Source organism: Pieris rapae, chromosome 23, assembly GCF_905147795.1.
Source record: "Pieris rapae chromosome 23, ilPieRapa1.1, whole genome shotgun sequence".
Lineage (NCBI taxonomy): Eukaryota > Metazoa > Arthropoda > Insecta > Lepidoptera > Pieridae > Pieris > Pieris rapae.
Window position 1 is genome coordinate 819,984 of NC_059531.1, and position 21,363 is coordinate 841,346.

The 21,363-nt window shown below is 34.1% G+C and overlaps 3 protein-coding genes and 2 long non-coding RNA genes across 7 annotated transcripts in view; 1 reads left to right on the forward strand and 4 right to left on the reverse strand.

Moving 5' to 3' along the window:
* LOC110993447 (serine/threonine-protein phosphatase 2A regulatory subunit B'' subunit beta) overlaps window positions 1–21,363 on the forward strand; it is a 97,084-nt gene that overhangs the window by 42,577 nt on the left and 33,144 nt on the right. Inside the window, exon 1 of one of the 3 annotated variants that reach the window (XM_022259723.2) lies at window positions 19,146–19,293. The exons of the other annotated variants lie outside the window; for them this stretch is intronic. Within the exon in view, the coding sequence (XP_022115415.2) occupies window positions 19,267–19,293 (27 nt within the window). The 5' untranslated portion in view covers window positions 19,146–19,266. Of the gene's footprint in view, window positions 1–19,145; window positions 19,294–21,363 lie in introns of those variants that run through there. 3 annotated transcript variants of the gene reach the window in all.
* Window positions 1,670–2,427, reverse strand: LOC110993450. The gene is made up of 2 exons (XR_002600186.2): window positions 2,238–2,427; window positions 1,670–1,962 (listed from the first exon to the last, which is right to left on the reverse strand). It is a non-coding gene; the product is annotated as an uncharacterized LOC110993450 (long non-coding RNA).
* Window positions 6,762–8,391, reverse strand: LOC110993448. The gene is made up of 2 exons (XM_022259725.2): window positions 8,312–8,391; window positions 6,762–7,684 (listed from the first exon to the last, which is right to left on the reverse strand). Exons 1-2 carry the CDS (start codon window positions 8,384–8,386, stop codon window positions 6,827–6,829), a joined length of 933 nt encoding a protein of 310 aa, XP_022115417.2. The 5' UTR covers window positions 8,387–8,391; the 3' UTR covers window positions 6,762–6,826.
* Window positions 10,132–10,822, reverse strand: LOC111002489. Its single transcript, XR_006750989.1, has 2 exons — window positions 10,732–10,822; window positions 10,132–10,481 (listed from the first exon to the last, which is right to left on the reverse strand). It is a non-coding gene; the product is annotated as an uncharacterized LOC111002489 (long non-coding RNA).
* Window positions 12,853–14,179, reverse strand: LOC123690296 (vegetative cell wall protein gp1-like). Its single transcript, XM_045633545.1, has 2 exons — window positions 14,107–14,179; window positions 12,853–13,788 (listed from the first exon to the last, which is right to left on the reverse strand). Exons 1-2 carry the CDS (start codon window positions 14,155–14,157, stop codon window positions 12,886–12,888), a joined length of 954 nt encoding a protein of 317 aa, XP_045489501.1. The 5' UTR covers window positions 14,158–14,179; the 3' UTR covers window positions 12,853–12,885.

Here is a 21,363-nt window from a genome sequence, read left to right on the forward strand (position 1 = left end):
TTGTTTGTGTCGAATAAAGGAATTAGATTTATAAGTGTCGTAATATTGACTGGTGATGCCTTCATTATGTTTTTGGTATTTACTGACACGATGATGATTAAAAATGTAGAATGCGTGTGTAGTTGTTAGTAGATATGAATAGTGTAATTAAAATATATATAAAATATGGTAATATAGGATAGGATATATAACACACAAAATATAGAAAAGTAGGAAAAAGAATGAGCCACAAGTAAAATGCCACTTACCACAGTAACACGAACCACAAGAGCATAGTATCGGCGAAAACTATTAAAAGCCTAAGGCTACCGTACTAGGCGATGCTTGTCCTTTGTACGTTTTTTTTCGTCTTGCTACACAAGTAGATCCTACCGACTGCGCCAAATTTGTTATGAGGCAGTGACAAAAACTTGTTTTTAAACTAATAAAAACTTTATTTAAAATTATGCTTACAAAACTAGTGTTCAAATAGGAATATGGAATGGAAGTGTCTTTCAAAGGATCGGGGCTTGATACTTAAAGGTTTTGGTCTTGTCGTTTAGGAGTAGGGATACATTAAGTGGAACAACTAATTAATCTTAATTTATCGTAAACAGATGGTTAAAAGAAATTGTAACTTGACACTTAAAAGGTTTGAGTATTGTCGTTTAAGAATAGGGACACATTACATGGAACAACTAATAAATCTTAACTTATCGTTAACAGATGTTTAAAAAGGTTTGGGTTTTGTCTTTTAAGAATAAGGATAAATTACGTCGAACAAACTAATAAATCTTAAATTATATCGTAAACAGATGGTTAAAGAAATAGTAAATAGAAATATTAATAATATAGTGGGGACCACATAACAGTTGGGTATCCCAACCCCATGAATACCAGAGAGCTTCAAATTCCAGCCCCTACAGACACCACGTCAAGCTCCATCCATCACGGGTTTGCGTAGGCGCATTTACAACTAATTAAACAACAAAGGCTATCTAATAGGGAATAGTTATAAATAAGATTTTTACTTGATACAAATCATTCTCTTCTATAATAGTTAAAAATACTTATTATTTTGTTTAGATTATGTATTAACCCCAATGGGGTATGGGGCCAAACGTCTTGAACATTAAATAGGTAGTCTTTGTCGCATTTGTAACAGTTTTTATGTTTACAATATCACAAGTGAATAAAGAACTCCTTGTACAATGTGTGTGCTATGGAGACTTGACTACCATTATTTATTTCATTTTCTTGTTACAGGTAAGAAGATCACATCTGCACTTCCGTAAAGGTTTGGGGTATTATGAATTTGTTTTTTCTTTTGATGCCTCTCAACTGAACGTTGGCCGTCAGTCTCGTGAAGCGTCAGTCTTCCAGTCCTGACACGTCACATCCACTCACTAACACCTAACGTCCTGTCCTATACACGCTTAACCTCGAAATATGATTAAGCATGATAGCTATTACTGCGATTAAAGTATTGAAAATGTACCATCAGAACCAGCACGTGGATGATGAATTCGGGTTAGGTAGGAATTGACCTGGACGAAATCCTGCTACTTCTGAAGGAACAAGTTAAAAGTACTCATAACATGAGCATGGTGATTATCATAAAAGAGCATGAGGTATGGACCGTAAATCCGTGATCCCTTGGAAGGCGAGAATATTTAAATAAATAAAAAACAATTGTTAAAAATCTTTATTCAACAACAAAACAGACATCTATATTATTGACTCTTACGACATTATCACAGGACTGTTAATTGGTATAGGTATAGGAAACGGCATAGGTATGGGTCCATCATCACAATTACAACCACACCCTTGACCACCACCATCCATGAGGAGGAGGAGGACCAGGGGTAGGATGCTCTTTAAACTGTCGTCCGATTTCACCACTATGGGTGGGTACCCGTTGCCATAGTAACCAGGAACAGGTGCATTTTCGTACCATCCTGGGTAGGACAATACTGATACCTGTAACAGACCAGCAGGTTAATCACCTGAATATTAAACCTTGTATATAAATATGGAAAAAAACTTCTGGAAGGTTCAAATGTCATGATGGGTTGATTAGCGCAATCTTAAATATCTTAAACGCAAATGATATATCGATTTTCTACTATTCCTAAGTGCGATAGCCGTTTCCTTGGCTCCTATTGCCTTACATTTAATGTACTTAAAACAGATTTAATTAGTTAATTATATATAACGGGGAAATTTCTTTATAAATGTATAATAGAAAATCTTACGTTGAAACTCATCAGCAAAAGCAGGGTACAGCAAATCCACGACATCTTTGACGAGCCCGTTCGCACAACGCCTTTTTTATTATAAATTTTATCAATACCTTATCATATTTAGTAATTAATTTCATAATTTCCGCCTACTTCGACGCAATGTGTATTGCGTGCAATCTGCCTATTATTTCGTAATTGTCAATGCGAAATTATAAAGTCTGAATATTTCGCATAAATAGTAGCAAACTTTTAATAACGACGAACGTTTAAGCGAGTCGGTTACAAGCAAGTTGTTCCAAGTCCCAATACCAGAATCTGAGTTTCATCATCTGTCCTCAAGACAGAATACAAAATACGATCGGTATCATCTCGACATCAGTTCCATCATCACAACTGAGCGTGTCTTAATGTAGTTTCTCGGCAGTTTTAGTTAATTTCGGCCACTTAAGAAGTACTTTTTAGTATTTAAATGTTGCCATTTGAGGATGGATGTAATGGTATGTAAAATGGATCATTGTATTGAAGAACTAAACCAACCAAAGCCTAGTGATTCCGCCTTCCATTCCTCCTTTTTTGGGCCATGCTGCCAGGCCAGGCCTTTCTAAAATATATGATTTTTAAGAAAGTGGTTAAAGAAAAACAGTAAATGGGCAATTCAAATTCTAAATAACAATAGAATGGCCTATGTACATATGTATTTGGAACACATAGGAAATGTTTAAAGAAATCTATCAACTGTGTGGGTGGGTGTTTGTTTAAATATTGAATCAGAACAAAACCAATTCTAAAGATTAATTTTTATATAATGAAAACAAACATGTCGATTTTATTTAACATTGAATCTGAAACGAAACTTAATCATTGTTTACACATTGTTTCCCATCCACACTCGACGAAGGTCGCGACTCGTTGCCTCGCCCAGTCACCTCGACGCTTTTTGAGGGTTGGGACGAGAGCATCAGCCACACTCTTGCTAATTTCGGTGTTCCACTGTAGGGATTTGCGCATTTTCTTATCACGTTTCAGTGTGGTAAGTCGTTTATTTGCAAAGAAACTGGTACATTTCTGTTGATTATTTATTTAAAAAAAGCACTTCTTTTATTTAAATATAGGTATGCAAATTTCTATCATAATGTCAGATTCAATAAGAATATTATTATAATTTCATAATAATGAGTTAAGTTATAATTGTTGTTGTCTATATACTCTCCCATACTCCTACGCCAAAGTGTGAGTCTCTTAGTTACAATTAATATCAGGAAATAATTCCTGTCCTTTTGTCCCCTGTAATATTAAAAAACGCAACGCACTCATAAAGGCACTGTTTTAAAAATGTATTGCTTTTATAGAATTTTGTCAATTAATAACAAACAATTAAAGACTTTTAAAGGACACAAGAAAGAAAAAAATTAAATCCTAATTATATATATATATATATATATATATTTGGGATAAAAACGCAAGCAACTATATTTAGTTGCTAGACTCGCTAATATTAGTGACAAGGGCCTCGATGTCGCGCCTCGCGTGAGTCTGGAGCCGGCTTAAAAGTCACGTCTGTATCTTATCGTTTTCTTGTTTCAATAGATAATGTAATTTCTGAGAAATTTATATGTATAGTTCAATATAGTATGTAATCTGATATAACCGGTGACCCTAGCCTAGGATTTTTAGTATTTATTTGCTGCAGTTAGCTTAATTGGGTGTTCAATAAAATACCTAGCCTCTCTAAACAGCGCCGTTTAACTAGCTAGATACTAAATGTTGAGTTCATTAAATTAATTATTCTTTGTGAATAACATTGCGAAATTATTTCGTGAGAACGTTTCTGAGAAACTTAACAATAACATTTTGATTGCGATAACCCAAGCGTTTAAACTTAAGGCTTGAACAGTGCTCAAATCGGTCAACTAGCCCTAGTTTAAATTAAATTGTTGGAAGAACTGTCGCTCATATGCATTTGAAAAAAATATATATTGTGGGTTGAAGCCTACTGTATCGATTGATAAAATCAAAAAAGATAAAAGCAATACCAATTTCCCAAAAAAAAATTTACCATCGAACCGTAGATTAGACATAAATTACAAATTCGCTTCAAAACGGTTTATGCGATTTATTTTAATCTTACACGTATTATTAGATATAGCATATATTATTATTTTGATAAAAAAAAAATTGTATTAATTCGTTTCCTGGGCATGGAAAGTAATAAAAGGTAAATAAACTCAAGCGCAATGGGCTTCCCTCCGCAATTTCACACCCGCGAGCCCTGCATGCGGCTTGTCTTCAGTCCACCTCAACGCTTTGCGACGGGAGGACTACGCTTGTGTGTCGAAGCCAATAATAATTAAATATTTGCGTATTTTAGTTTTTACCCGCGGATTTTTTTAGAAATGCCAAAATATAAAAAGAAATATCAAGTGAGGCGAGGACATGAACTTCGGAAATTATTGTATGTTATAAGTATATGTATATAAGTACCTACCCAAACAAAACTCAAATTTAGAGTTGTCAAGTTTCAAGTGCAACTTGTACAACCAAGTAAAATATGTTGCTGAACCTGATACCTGATGGAATCTGAAAGTGGGTACTGGATCTCGAGGATGGTAAGCATTAGACATACCGTCATTGAGCTCGTTGTAATCAGCTCAGCGAGACGATACTAGAAATGTGACTAAATGAACCTGATGATGGACTCCGAAGGTGGGTACTGGGTCTCGAGGATGGTAAGCAGTAAACATCGGAGTCCATTATCAGGTTCATATAACACATTTTTAGTATCGTCTCGCTAAGCTGATTACAACGAGCTCAATGACGGTATGTCTGCTGCTTACCATCCTCGAGACCCAGTACCCACCTTCGGAGTCCATCATCAGGTTCATTTAGTCACATTTCTAGTATCGTCTCGCTGAGCTGATTACAACGAGCTCAATGACGGTATGTCTAATGCTTACCATCCTCGAGATCCAGTACCCACCTTCGGAGTCCATTATCAGGTTCATATAGTCACATTTCTCGTATCGTCTCGCTGAGCTGATTACAACGAGCTCAATGACGGTATGTCTACTGCTAACCATCCTCGAGATCCAGTACCCACCTTCGGAGTCCATTATCAGGTTCATATAGTCACATTTCTCGTATCGTCTCGCTGAGCTGATTACAACGAGCTCAATGACGGTATGTCTACTGCTTACCATCCTCGAGACCCAGTACCCACCTTCGGAGTCCATCATCAGGTTCATATAGTCACATTTCTTGTATCGTCTCGCTGAGCTGATTACAACGAGCTCAATGACGGTATGTCTACTGCTTACCATCCTCGAGACCGAGTACCCACCTTCGGAGTCCATCATCAGGTTCATATACTCACATTTCTTGTATCGTCTCGCTGAGCTGATTACAACGAGCTCAATGACGGTATGTCTGCTGCTTACCATCCTCGAGATCCACTACTCACCTTCGGAGTCCATCATCAGGTTCATATAGTCACATTTCTTGTATCGTCTCGCTGAGCTGATTACAACGAGCTCAATGACGGTATGTCTACTGCTTACCATCCTCGAGACCGAGTACCCACCTTCGGAGTCCATCATCAGGTTCATATAGTCACATTTCTTGTATCGTCTCGCTGAGCTGATTACAACGAGCTCAATGACGGTATGTCTACTGCTTACCATCCTCGAGACCGAGTACCCACCTTCGGAGTCCATCATCAGGTTCATATACTCACATTTCTTGTATCGTCTCGCTGAGCTGATTACAACGAGCTCAATGACGGTATGTCTGCTGCTTACCATCCTCGAGATCCAGTACCAACCATCAGAGTCCATCGTCAGCTGATGATGATGACTCGGTTTCGGTATTTTAGCAATACTGACATTAAAAAGTTTTAACCTCAGAACGAATTAAACATGTAAAAAAATCATGTATGTACTAGTTAAATAATTGGCAGCCACCATTTTTTCTAGACCAATATTTATTTATAATTTTTTATATTTAGCTAATAATTGGTTTCGTATTCACGTAGTTTTGTTAGACTATTCACTATTTTGTTAGACTAGATGGCGTTAGTAAATTATTGTTTGTAGTAGAGGTCAAATCCTCAAAGTCATCGGCGTATGTTAGAGTCTTAAAATACGTTGATTTGTTGAACGGGCTGATATCAGATTGTTTTCAATCCGAGATTGTGGATCAATTATTGGGTTCGGGCGTAGATGGACTGTTCATGTATTTTGTAAACTCTATTTTTTTGTAATATAGAATATGCAAGGTCTCAAAATTATATATATAAAACGGCGCCGTATACCAGAAGTCCAAATAAATGGAAGTCACCAATACATACAGTGTTTACATATGTATTATATACACAAGTGTTTTAAACAATGTAATAACTGCGTCATATTCTTAACTAAAATATCTTAAATGATATTTTTAAAAATTTAAACCATTTTTATCGGTGTTAACTTTATTTACATAACAATCCGACATTAATATTACACTGATCGACATTTAGTTGCCACAATTATATACAAAAAATGATCAAATAAATAATATTTAATGTTGCAAAACAATAATTTATTAATTAAAACAGTTAAATTAAATTACTCTCCCTCGTGTTCTTCACGAGATTCTAATGATTCACCAACTTCTGCACTATCGGGGATGACATTCTTCAATTTCCCAGCCTTCTTTGGTTCTCTGACATGTCTAACAGTTTCTATCTCTTCTGACAATTCTATCTCCGGTCCATCATCACTGAGAGGATATTTCCTGCAATATCCACTAGTGCTTTTGGAACATTTACAGTCACACGATCTGCAATTACAGTTACTTTTCTCCTTTAATAAATTAAGAATGATTGGTAGAAGTGTTTTAAGACTGGATGACTGTGATCCTTGGTCGGCTATAACTGTATTGACTGGATAACTTGGGTAAGGTGGTATCATTGGGACGTACTGAGGGTATGAGACAGCACCGTTTTGAAAACCATCATACCCGTAGATTGGTCTCACGGAAGATGGTGGGAATTGTGGTGTTTCCATGACAATGGCTGACGCCATGTAATTCTGGATTGGTGGATTGTAATGTTGAATTGGTTGAGCGGCAGGTCGTTGTTGAACAGGAAATTGGGGCTGTTGATACAACGGTGTGGGTCTAGAGACTTGCTGGCTATAATTTGGAACCGCTTGCTGAGGTATATCCATAGATCCAGGAGCGTGATTACACGTTACTGGATAAGCTGGTGTGTTCTGATTAACAGTTTGTGGCAGAGGCTGTAATTGCGTCATGGGTTGCATAGATTCGAAGTTCTCCTGCTGATTTTGCGAGTTCAGCAACTGTTGAAGTTTCGGTTTTCCATCATTATTTGGATATATGGACTTATTCGTCTGCAGGCCAGATACGCCATTCTGTTTCTTGAAGTTGTGGTGATTGAAAAAGTTTTGTTGTCCATAGCAGATCTGTAAAAAGAAATATATAATTTTTAAATAGTTTCCCACGACGCTACTAATTGGAATGCGGAGCTGTGTTGGCTGCTGCAGTGCGATTCTTAACCCTGAGGTCATAGGTTCGATCCCCAGCTATGCACCAATGGTCTTTCCATGTAATATATATAATAGTAATGTAAACAATTCCATCGCATGTGTCAAAGAAGGTCGATCACCTATTTGATTATTGGACAAATGATCATAATATAGAGAAATCTGAGTCCTAGACCTAAATAAAAGTTAGCGCCATCGATTGATATTTTAATTTCATTCATATGGTTGTTTGAAACTTTTGTTACGCATTTAAATTTTAGTTTTAATGTTAATGTTACAGGTTTCAAATCAAATCAAATCAAAATATTTTTATTCATATAGTAAACACTTGTGAACGTAAAAAAAAATTATTGTAAATTTACATTTACTACCAGTTTGCAAGTCAATTATTTCCAGTAGACAGATGGACAGATAAAGAAAAAGGCTAATACATTACATAATTGTAAAATTTTAATAATACTATTTAAATATTAAATGTGCACTGTGAGTATATATTAAATGTTAGGATTTATTATATATACTTAAAAAATGTGTTAAATTACTTACATATGTGTGTAGATATATAAGAAACGACGTTAAAAATATGGCTGATGCCATGGTTAAGATAAATGAAGTGCGCATGCTATGATCAGTACTAACTGTTATATATTATGTATGCGTTATTATGTAATTGATCAGATATCTTATATTGCATTTTCATTTATTATCACGTTCCTGATTGCTATCAGTACATTTATCTAATAAATATTACATAATCAATAAGCTTGCTAGAGAAATATTGTGAAGAAACTAACATGGCTTTATACTTTTAATCTTAATAAATATAAATATCCTGTCACGCTGTTTGTCCGCGATGGACTCCTAAACTACTTAACCGATTTCAAATTAAATTGGCACATCGAGAGCAGTCTGGTCTAACTTAAGACAAAGGATAGCTTAGATCTTTAATTATTGTCGCAATTTTATTTTATTGCAAATTATTTGTTTATTATTTGATACAATTCTAAAAGATGGCGCTGTGTTAAAAGTACCAACCTTTCACATAAGTTCTCCTACCGTTTCCCTTGAATAGTTTACTACTATGTAATATAAAAAAAACCTTAGCCACAGCAACGCTTGGCCGAGTCTGCTAGTTATTTATATATATAATTATGTTATATGTCACTGAACTCCTCTTAAACAGCTAGACCGATTTGAATGAACTTTTTTTGTGTTTCGTTAAGTAAAATAAGTGCAAAGAGAGATATGTCTTAAAGATATAGGGTTTTATTAGTCATACAACTAAGTCTTAACCCAGAAATCAATGTGTGTCAGGCACAGAAAGCGTACATAAAATGTTATGTGTTATTTATTTAAGATATCTTTGAACAGCTGCATATCGCTACGGATTTATTTTTTAAATAAATATATTTTATGCCACTAAGAGAAAATGGTGAAAGTGCTTCGGGTAAAGTTTTGACTCTACGTTTCTGAATCAAGGGGATCATTTAAACCAAAGGGAATAGTTATTTTTCTGGAAAATAATTTCGTAGTTAATCATAGACAATGCGTGGGTAATATGTGTAACAAAGTAACTCATTACTCTTGACGTAATCACCAAATAAGAAAATCTAAGAAATCCCCCCATACAGTCCTGAGGTAATACTTGAACTCCTAACTCGTATTGTTATACTCTCGGGAGGTAACTCCGACGATTATGATTATCGCCACGCTTATAAAAGTGAGTAAACGAAATGTACTTGAATCTTCTTTCTATACAAAATAATAACCAGCTGCCCACTCAAGTATTTCCGAACCAACTTAGGGTTCTTCAAAAGATCGCACTGATTCTTAAAAGGCATTTGATTCCATGGGCGCGCTATCAACTAACATCAGATAAACCTTCTGCCCATTTGCCCCTTGCTCTATTAAAACAAAAATTAAGCGTGAGTAAGCAAAATGTACTTGTACAGACAGAAACACAAATCTATGTTCTATATAATATATTATATCAAGATCTAAGTGTTTAAAGGTTCGTAATTATAGAATTTGTTTATTTAACGATGTAATTTTGTTTTGATTTATGAGATGTTTAAGTAAATACAATATGATTTAAATTATAATAAGATAGTCATCATTTACAAAAATTAATACTTTCCGTCTCTTCACCACAGCATAAATACAGTTTTATAATAAACGTCAAAATTTTTCACAGACTACATACATCAATTACAGAATACAAATTTTAAAGAACGCACTGTATTCATGGTTACAAGTGCTTTTAAGGTAGGATTCGAAGAGTCTAGACTCTAAAGGACTTGCAGGGTCTCTGTTCATCATACCGAAATACAATTTGACAGAAAGAGACGAAAGAATACTTCAGTTCATACAGTTTTACTTATGTATTTCTTTCTTTTATAAGGTCTTTAAATTAATTGGTGATTTCTTCAGACTCTTCAACTATTACAGGATTATATTTGAGATCAACGCTTTTGGAATCTTCTTGGGAAGTTTCCTCATAGCTCCCTGTTTTGTCTTCTCCATCCCTCGACCTGAAGATGATGGGCGAGCTTGTAAATGGTACAGGATATGGTATAGGTATCGTCTTCCTCTGTTTGTTACAATTGTTCATGTTCAAATTCCTTTGTCTGGCTAGTAGTAGGGCAGTTAATACGAGACCGAGGTCATCATCAGTGTGTGCTGGCATCACGCCAGGATGGAATTGACATGGTACTTCCTGAAAGCGAAATGGGCTAATATTCTTAAATTGTCAAGCTTCTTTTACCTTTTTTCAATCTTAAAAAGCAAACAGTTTTTGGGTCTTGGATTTGACCTTTGATTTGTTAGACTAATAGATCGAGAATCGACACTTGAAGCCAAAATGAGGCTGGAATTAATGATATAGGTAATATATGTGTCACGAAAACAACTGAAACCTTAATCCCTAATGCTAGCCTTTTTAGGCTTAAACTTCTCTTCGATTTTACCTGAAAGAGTGTCAGGCTATAGACCAAAAGGCAATACCAGACGAAAATTCCCATAACTTGCGAATATTTGGCAATTAATATTGTACTATGAATGTCGATTCGTGTGTCTAGGTTTTATTGTTACTCAGTTGCGTCAAATAGATCAATTTATCTGTGACATCATCACGCACGTGACTTTAACTATTGTTGACGATACTTCTCACTAGATGGCGCTGCGTTTTGATGACAGGCGGTATCTCGATGTATTCAACTAATAGATGATGGATGGATGGTAGTAGGCACCCATCTCTATGATTGCTATACTTATCTGCAGCCAGGTGAGAAAAGATAAATAAATGTAGCTTATTTCCCTCACATATTTTGTATCACAGTGAGGTAAATAATATAAAATATTGACGGTTTTAACTTACTACATGTAACTAATATGAGAAATTTGAAAATAAATTAGTAATATACTATTAATTGCAGCAGGCTTATGATGGCAGAGGTTGTTTTTATAAGTTCATGATATTGAAATCAGCTTTTAAAAAAATTTTTCATCTAAATAACAGATGAGGGTATATTTTTCTAATCCCGGATCTTAGACTATAAGAGTGATTTGAATTCGGCGATCGGCTTGATCCTTTGGCGTTGCAAAGAGATGTGGGATCTCTCTGCATCTTCTACCGCATTTACCATGGAGAGTTTAGAGATACTTTTTGGCGTGCACCAGCATCATGTGGAACCAGCTGCCCACTGAAGTATTTCCAAGCAATCCGACTTAGGGTCCTTCTAGAACAAAGTGTAGGAAATCATAAAGGACAATGCACCCGAGCCTGGCAATGCACCTAAACCTGGCAATGTGGCGGTGTCACATATTAGTCTCCAATTACATAATATATATATATATGTATATGCCTTGTATTATTATGTCTGTCTGTTATTAAATATCGCGGCGTGGTTATCATAGTAAATGTTATTATAGTTTGTATTACAATTTATTTTGTTTTGTTTTGTTATTATGTTTTAATTATAATGGTTCCATCTGAAGCGGAATATATAGTTTTATATATCTTAATTTCATAGCAAAGAGTTTAACATGCGTTCGTTTAAGTCCAAATTCATGATTAATTTTAATATTAATAATAATTTTCACAAAAAAAACACCGACAACGCCCTCCTGCCCGTTTGCACCCTATTCTCAGCTGCAGGTATTAATCCGAACAAATCCTCTGAACACCCTCCATGGTAAATGCGGTAGAAGATGCAGAGTGACCCCACATCTCTACGCAACGCCAAAAGAACAAGCCGCTCGGAGAGAGATTGGTCGTCGACGATTCGAACCTAAGTTGTTATACATTTTAGATTAAAGATATTTATAAATATAACGTAGATATAGTACCTATTATGTATGGTGTGGTAAACTTGAATAAATAAATAAATATGTTAACGTTAAAATACAATTTCACATATTTTATGGGCATTTCTACATTTTTTGTTCTTATATATCGTATTGTCACGCGACTGACTTATAATAATAAATATTAATAAATGTTGTCATAAATTAATGATTTATTACTAGCTATTTTAAGTTTATAAGTCTAATGTCAGTGTGTTCAACATTGTTAAGTTTTCGAATCGCGCACTTTAATAATGTGGTGTATATAATTAATACACCAATGCAGTAAAGATATGGCCTGATGATGATGTTTCTTTGAAATAAAAAATACCAAAAACTTTTAATATTAATATTATAGTAAATATAATTTAATCTGGTTGGATTTCTTCGGCGCAATTCCCATGCCTGAAGGTGGGATCCCCGGCTGAGTCATCGACGAAAACATCGTGAGGAAACTGGCGTGCTTTAGACCCAAAAAGTCGGAATGTGTCAGGTGAAGGAGGCCTACTTGCCTATTAGATTGACAAATGAAAACAGATACAGAAATCTAGGACTTGAATCTAAAAAGGTTATAGCGCCACTGATTTTTTTTTGCTTGTTAGGCAGATTGTTTAAATTTCTATATTAAATATAATCACGTAGTACAATCAAAATCTATCACACATGTATTTGACTATAAAATTTCAATATATTTGTAGATAAAGCTCGCTAAATACGGACAGAAATGAAACAAAACATTTTTGTATATAATTTAATAAAAATTAATAAATATATACCTATCGCTCTTTGTCGTCATCATTGCTGGATTTATTAGATCTAGAATTTGTGACAACAGGACTGTTTACAGGAAATGGAATAGGATAAGGTATCGGTACCACATTCTTGGAACAGGGACAGCAGCAGTTGCACCCACAATTATCTCTGTCGTTGGCTATCAAGGCAACCAACATTATCGGCAATATGGAGTTTAAAGAGTCTCCTCTGTCGATAATGATGGGAGGGTGGTATGGATAGGGACTTGGCAAAGCCTCTGGTGCACGAGGAGACGCAGAAACCACAGTAATTTGAGGTGGATTTTGAGATGGTAAATTGATTTGCAGGTTCATGGGTGGAGAATCATAATCAATTGGAAACTGAGCTGGCATTTCTTCTTTCCTCTCGTTTGCTATAAATGCTGGTGGAGTGATTTGCAGATTTGCAGGCATGGGCGGTTCTTGGAGCCAATCGGATCTGTTCGCTTTCCAGGTCGCGGGTATTGCTTGAATACCGGCGCTTGGTGGAACTTGGTATGGACTTTCTACAGTCTGAGATGCTGGCACCACAGGGGATGGTGTCAGTCTAGGCGTGAATGTCGTCTGTAGTGGTATATTATAAAATGGGTAAGGCGTTGCTCTTAATGGTGTTACAATAGGTTGATTACTCGGTGCTACGGGTTTCCTAACTGGTGGCTCTTCAGATCTCTGATTTGGTGACAATTGGATCAAATTCAACGTTTTCGGCGTATCCTTGGATTCAGGTAGTGATGGTTGGATAACTGGTAGCAATTCGGGTAGTACTCCATTTGCAGCAGCAACTGTTAGGAGCGTATTCATCAATTGAGACCTTGATGAACCAGAGTTAGGATCCAGATTATCAACTTGATATCTTTGCGCCGCGCAGTTCTGACTTTGAACTGCACCCTGAAAAAAAACATAAGTAATAAAGACAGGTGTTACATGTATAAATGTATAACATAATAGGCGGCCTTATCGCTAACAAGAGATGTCTTCCAGACAACCCTAGTAAGGGAAAATAACAAAAAAAAAGAAATATGATGGATATATGTGATGATAACCAAATCTTATAAAACCAAACTCAATCTAAAATAATAGATAAAAATATTAATAAGATAAACTTATAAGTTAATTCATGTCGCAAAAGAAAAGACTTATATATAAAAGAGCAGATACTATAATATGTATATTTAATATATAAATCATAGTAGAACAAATACTTACCCAAACCAATAAACTGAGATACAATATTGTCCAATTAAATGAACAGCCCATTTTGAACAGTCATAATTAATTCCATTCACTTATATATAAGAAATATATGAAAATATTTATCTTTAATATACCATTGCGATACTGATTTTATCGAAATTAGGAAAGTTTTGTGTAATATTAACAAATCGATTGCTTCAAGATAATCACAATTATCCCTTGGGTTGACCTGTCTAAATAAAAACTGACACTGGTGGTAAAATTATTTAGATCTGGGCATCAGATTTTTATATGTATATATATCATTTTTTATTTCTAATAGTCAAGTAAATAGTGTCTTCTGTACTTGACACACGCCGTCGAGTTTTCGATCTATCGCGAGCCGGTTTCCTCACGATGTTTTCCATCGTGTTCACACAGTTCGTGCGAATGTTAATCTACACTAATATTATAAAGAGGAAAACTTTGTTTGTTTGTTTGATTGTAATGAATAGGCTCATAAAGTAATGGACCGATTTTAAAAATTCTTTCACCATTCGAAAGCTACATTATCCACGAGTAAGATAGGCTATATTTCATTTTGAACAAAAATAGGGTTCCGTAATAGGGTTTTTCGGACACAAGGTGTAAAAAATCAACCAAAAAAGTTATTTTATATTATTTTGCGTACCCTGCCTATTAAAGATAGAACCGTAAAATGTTCTAAGTAATTGTAGATCTCATAAATATCTACAAAAAACGACACACTATGATATACATGGCAAAACGACGTTTTCCAGTACAGCTAGTATAATATAATAAAATAAAAATGTGTTTATTCATTATAAGTACAAATGAATAAGTGTAAGATTTGGGAACCCTTTTAAGTAAAAAATACCACCCATACTCTTCCATAACAATATTTCATTTTTCAACTGTTAACACGCGAGTGCATGAGTGATTGTGTGCGTGCAAATGAGTGAGTGAGTGAGTCAGTGAATGAAATGCTCACATACAAAGAAAGTCCATTGTGCAAAGCCTCTAAACATCTCTTTCATATCCAGAATGAGAGTAGCATGCTAAAGCCAACAATGCTCTATCTAAATGAAACATATCTGGTCTTCAAGTTCAAATAAAGTGGTCATCTAAGAACTCTTGTTATTCAAATTCAAAAACATTTACTCTTGTAGGTAACATAATGTACACTTATAAACGTCAAAAAAGAAATATACATTGAATGCTTCTAATTTTACATTTACTGCCAGTTCTCAAATCAAGGGCGTAGAACGGAAGAAAAGAACTGGCAATAAACTCGTATTGTGTACATGTAAATTGGGTAAATGTAAATTATTCATAATTTAATTCATAAGTGTACATAACGTGAACAAAGATATTATGACTATGACTATGAACGATGATAAGAGCCTAAAATTCACAAAAGTGTATTGTAATAATCCTGTAAAAAAATTAATATTCTCTTGACGTTTAGGTTTAAAATTTAAATCCACAAATCAGGTGTGATGATAACGGTTCCAAAAAAAAACGAATTGGTTAAATAATGATATTTTAAGTAATTAAGTTTGTTATGGAAGAGCTGGGAACCCTAACACAGGTATATTTACAAAAGGCTTCCCAAATCTTACACTATGATAAAGACTTTTTTTTTACTTTACTCATAAAAATCCTACATATTATTTACATGTTATGTATTTTATATTTTGTCTTGTAATCCTATGTATTTTGTATCTTGTATCCTATGTACGACATAAAATACCAAACGATAATTATAATATATTAAAAAATTATATACTGACTTATACTACTATTTTGTTATATCTGAGATATAATTCTTTAAATCATCGATTCTTTAGCCACCGCTTGTCGGAGTCTTTTGAAAAATAAAAAATACAAACTACATATAGGTAAAAAAATATGTACGTATTATAATTTTACTGTTTTATTTAACTGTTTGGCTATTTCGTGACACATAAAAATGGTTGAGAAACAATAATTTAGATTTTTGATTCTTCATCTACGTGTGACGTTTCATTTATTTTCTTTGTTAGTTTGGGTCATTCGAATTTTAATTAGAAGATTATTTTGTCATAGATCATTACTGATTGCAAAAAAATATTAAAAAAGTGATTGTTTTTAAGTTAAAAAAACTCTAAATGTTGTTGATTAAAATACGTACTTCACATTTGAGTTTCAATTAGCATTATTAAAAGAAATCATGGAAGTCTCAATATCTGAATCGCACTCAAAACGAGTTCTGTACAATATTTAATGTTTCCATATTGAGAATTATTAATATGCTTTCATTAAACCAAAGATTTATGAGCAAGCCTTGACGAAAAAGGTTTTATTACCCCAAATTACAATACGTATGTAGGTACTTAAAAATTTTATGTATCTACCAGACCTACAAAATATATAAAAACGGCTAACTGAATGGAAGTACAGGTATTACAGATGACAGGAGGTTTTTTTATACAATGCCACAATCCCACCTGATTCTGAGAGATATGGCCTATTGGAGGGTACGTCCAAAATATGCTTATTTAGGCGCGATCCAAAATGATGCTTTTCGCGGTCCGATCTCGCTCCGGTCTCGGTTCGACCAAGCCTTATTGTTCAACTATCAGTCTGTCTCAATCCATGGTCGACATAATAGATCCTATAAATTTTACTCACCAAAAAATTACATTTAACAATCCACTATTTAAAATGATTAATAGGTTATGTACAAATTAGAAAAATGGTAAATGTCTTAAACCCAAAAAGTCGACTATGTGTGTTAGACACCGGAGACTGATCATCTACTTGCCTATTAGAATTAAATATGATAATGAAACAAATTCAGAAATCTGAGGCCATGACCTAAAAGAGGTTGAGCCACTGATTTACTTATTTAACATAAATTAATTACAACAATTAAACGAAAAATTATATACATCATATTATATAGTGCCAAAATACCAAAAAAGTAAAGTGCCAAAATACGTAATACCTAATTTGGCTCTGCTATATATGATGGTGTGAAAGTGTTCGAAAATGAGGGTGTGTGGAATGTGCTCATGATGCAGGTATGGATATTCTTTTTGAGATTCCGCGATTGCTTAAACAAGTCAAGGCTTAGTGGTCGTTGTATGATGTGAGGAATGTAAAATAAAACAACATTTTTTCACACAGGAAGCAAATAGTCTGTTCCATTTATGGAGACTTGACTGCATCAAAGAAGCCGCTGATAGAGTGGTCGTTGTAAGATAAAGTTTGGAATTTATTATTATTGGTCCACAGTAACTGATAGTTGAAGTCACTAGATCAATTGATGTTTGATAGTGACACGCTAATTCTTAGAAGACGAAAATTCTTGTTGAATTTCTTTTTGACAATTAAAGCGTACCAATTCTTAAAAGGCCACAAAACAATGTAGTAGATATATAGTATTATAATACTTATAATTGTGTATATAAATATAGATAGTTGTTTACTTGTTATTTCTCCTCGATATATTATAAATTTTTAATTTGATGCCCGCGGCTTTTGTAAATCATCAAAAATTCTGTCATAAAATTCGCGTGTCACACGGTTTGTAACCAAACCCCGTTTGAAAACGCTTGACCGGTTTTTTTTACAGGGGGCAAATGGACAGGAGGATCACCTGATGTTAAGTGATACCGCCGCCCATGGAAACTCAATACCATAGAGCTAGCGAGTGCGTTGCCGGCCTTTTCAATATATCGTATAACTCGTAATTTGATGCCCCTAACTTTTATATAATTTTCTTTATATAATTTAATTTTTAATGACGTTATGACTTGGCGTTAAAAAACACTCTTCTACCACCCTTTAACACCGATATTAGTAATAATCTTTATGTACGTCTGCAGCTAATATTACTAAAAATAAATATTACAAAAAGAAACAAAGAAATACCTAGTCTTTTATACGCCGTGTTTTTGCTTTGAGTGGAGAACAAGAGCTCGTCAGACGTGAAGTTTTTATTCAACTCACGCATAAATATACATTTTTATATGTTCATTTAAGCCGGAACCTCGAAACGGCTCCATTCTTGGATAATGCTTAATTATAAAGTTCTCATCACAATTATTTTATGTAATTTACTGTAGACTTACTAGCTGCCTCCACGATCTTCGTTTTTCGCCTTAGTGATTTTACGTATCCTACCTTTTTAGTGCATACCAACATTTTGCTATGCTACCACGGAGACTGTTAGGTTTTCCGGAATGGAAAGCTTTTAGGTTTTTCTCTATATAAACCTCAGAGTTCAAATGATAAGTTCTAACAAACAAATAAAAATAAAGTGTTGATTGAGGTGGGTAGATAAAAGTTAGGGGTTTGTAATTTTTGTATGCTGTATCATAAAAAATTAAAAAATCAAATAAAATTTTTTGGTGTGGTTACCCCTTATCACTTAGGCGTTTTAAAGATAAATAGTAGCCGATTCTCAGACTAAAAAAATTTCATAAGTATCGGTCGAGCCGTATCGGAGGAGTATGGGAACGAACATTGTGACACGAGTATTTATAGAGATAACATTCATTATTATAATAGAGCAGCGTGCTACTCTTATCCCAGAGATCGTAGGTTCGATCCCCGGTACATTGAATAAACTTTCTTTAAATGTGCGCATTTAACATTCTCTCAAATTCTCTCTCTTCAAATTTTTTGTTTTTAATTTAATACAATTATTAATTACAAGACGTTACCAGTTGCACCTCCTTACAAACGTAGTATAAACCAAAAACTTGTCGATTAAAAAGTGTGGCGGAGATTGCCAGTTCTTCTCTTCCCTTCTCCGCCCTTGATTTGAGAACTGGCAGTAAATGTAAAATTAGAATTCAATGTATATTTCTTTTTTGACAGTGTACATTTAATAAGTGATTTTTTGACTTTTGACTTTGTGACTCCACTATGCATTGTTTTAAGACACTTCCCTCAATGATTTAAGACGAATTTCATAAGTTACAGAGTACCGACACAGTATAAATATTACGCTGGGTTATTGCCCTTACAGGTGTTAAGCTGTTATCAGTGGTACACGTCTTATCTATTATTGTGAAAACGACATTCATAATTAGGCAATGTGTGTACGTGTTAATCGTGTGGTGACGTGTTCTATTGCATTTCTTTAGAGATGAATATTATTGGAGGATATTGGCCAATTTAATGGAATATGTTGAGGACAATACTGAGGTAAGTCACAGAATGAGTGAACATTTACGAGCAGTTTTTAAATGACGTGAATACAGAACTGATAAGTTCTGTGTGAGGCATTTTTTTTTGTCAATTAAAGTGTCGTACTCCACTGCTTGGCCAGGGCCAGTAACTGCTACTACACACACATTACACACATTCTTTTTTTCTTTCCATAATTTTATGATATTTTTTAATTATTATTATTATATGAGTGTTTATGTGTGTGTGTAATAAATGTTCAGCTATGTTATATTATTGTGTGTACCATAGGTACTTATACAGTATGTATGAAAATAAAAGTTTCTGACAAACCAGTCATTTGCGAAATAGAAACAAAACATAAAGATTATTATCTTTCAATGGTGTCAAAGAGATTATAGTTAAGCTAAAAAGGAAAATAAAACGTCATTGCAGTGCCATAAAGAATAGAGCTTGGCGGAAATGAAAAGTGTAATTTATTGGAAAATACTGCAAATGTATTGTTAATATTTGCTTTTGTACTCAGAGTCGTTTGATACTTGAGCAGAAATCTATTTCAAATTTAATACGAAACAAAATCTTTATAATCCCTTTTCTTAAACCTTTTTTTTATTTTATAATTCTACTGTACGTGTCACTGAACTCCTATTAAACTGCTGGACCGATTTGAATGAATTTTTTTGAATGCGTTTGGTCCTGGATAGGTTAGATTCAAAATGAACTAGGCAGATAGCGCTGCGGTCGGTATCTAGGTCATTTAACTATACACCAAATGTAGAACATAGAAGAAGATTTCTTCTCCTATCTCCTATATAGTGTGTACTGAATCGGAGGTTTTTGAGCGTAACATGCCATTGAGGTCCCAGTAGAATGCGAGATTGACCCAGGAGCCTCTGTAACGCGGCTTTGTAGAAACTACTCGAGCTGGTTCTAGTGGGTATCGTTCACCTAGTCTCTAAATAGAGAGAGAGAGAGATTCTAGTGTGGGTTTCGATTCCTACATACCAACTTTTGCAGGCAAATGTCCACCAAACATACAAAAGAGATCACCCATCACACACGTCTTTTTGGGTATAATACCAGTTCCCTCACGATGTTTTCCTTCATTCGAACATGTGTTAAACGTATTAAAAGCCAGTAGGCTACTGATAATTTAATATGCAAAGTACTTCATAAATTTAAGGGTTATAGGATATTATAAAGCAAAGTAAATATGATTTATCGATGCGGGCATTTTGAATAAAGATTGATGGAGCATTATTAAACAGAAACCCTTTTAAATTAATTAGCTAGCAAAAAGGTTTTATATTTATTGGCTATTAGCTTGTCCGGCCTCGCACGGCTAGAAATTTAATATTTCTGAGTAATATTATTAAATTTTACATTTAGAATTTTTGACCTTGGTTTCGAGTCTTATTGTTACAAAAACGCTAAAATTTTAGTTTCGCTTTGGTTTTGATCGAAATTATCGATTTCGACTTTTGGATTTAATAGGACAAAACAGAATATATGGAAAAATAATATCCGGAAAATTTCAATTCAGCTTACCGATTTTCGTAAATTGATTAATATAAAGTTATTTCTAGAGAAATATTTGTATTACTAAATTTCACATAATTCACATACATATTAATAAATACAATTAAAACTAACATATTTGCACCATCTTATTAATTGTGAATCACATCTCAGACGTTACGCAGACAGCTGCATTTAAAATGGCGGCCGATCAATGGTTGCCATGGCAACGCGTCGGGCTCGCTTCGTCTGAACACCTGAAATTGTACCAAAACAAATAAGAGAAAACTTGATACGTTGTCATGTTGTAATTTATATTGAAAAGCAATATCTTTACAATTGTGTTTTAAATATGAAAGCAAGAATAATAAAGTCATGTTAGTTTTAAAATTCTTAGTTAATTTACAAATTTTAATTTAATTAAAGAGTTTTATAAAATTGGCTTTGATTGATTTTGTATGAATATATAAATGATATTACAAAATAATATACACAAAAGAATTTGTTGAAAAGTCCAAATAATACTGAATTTTACATACATTAAAAATTCAAAATAATTTATATATAATA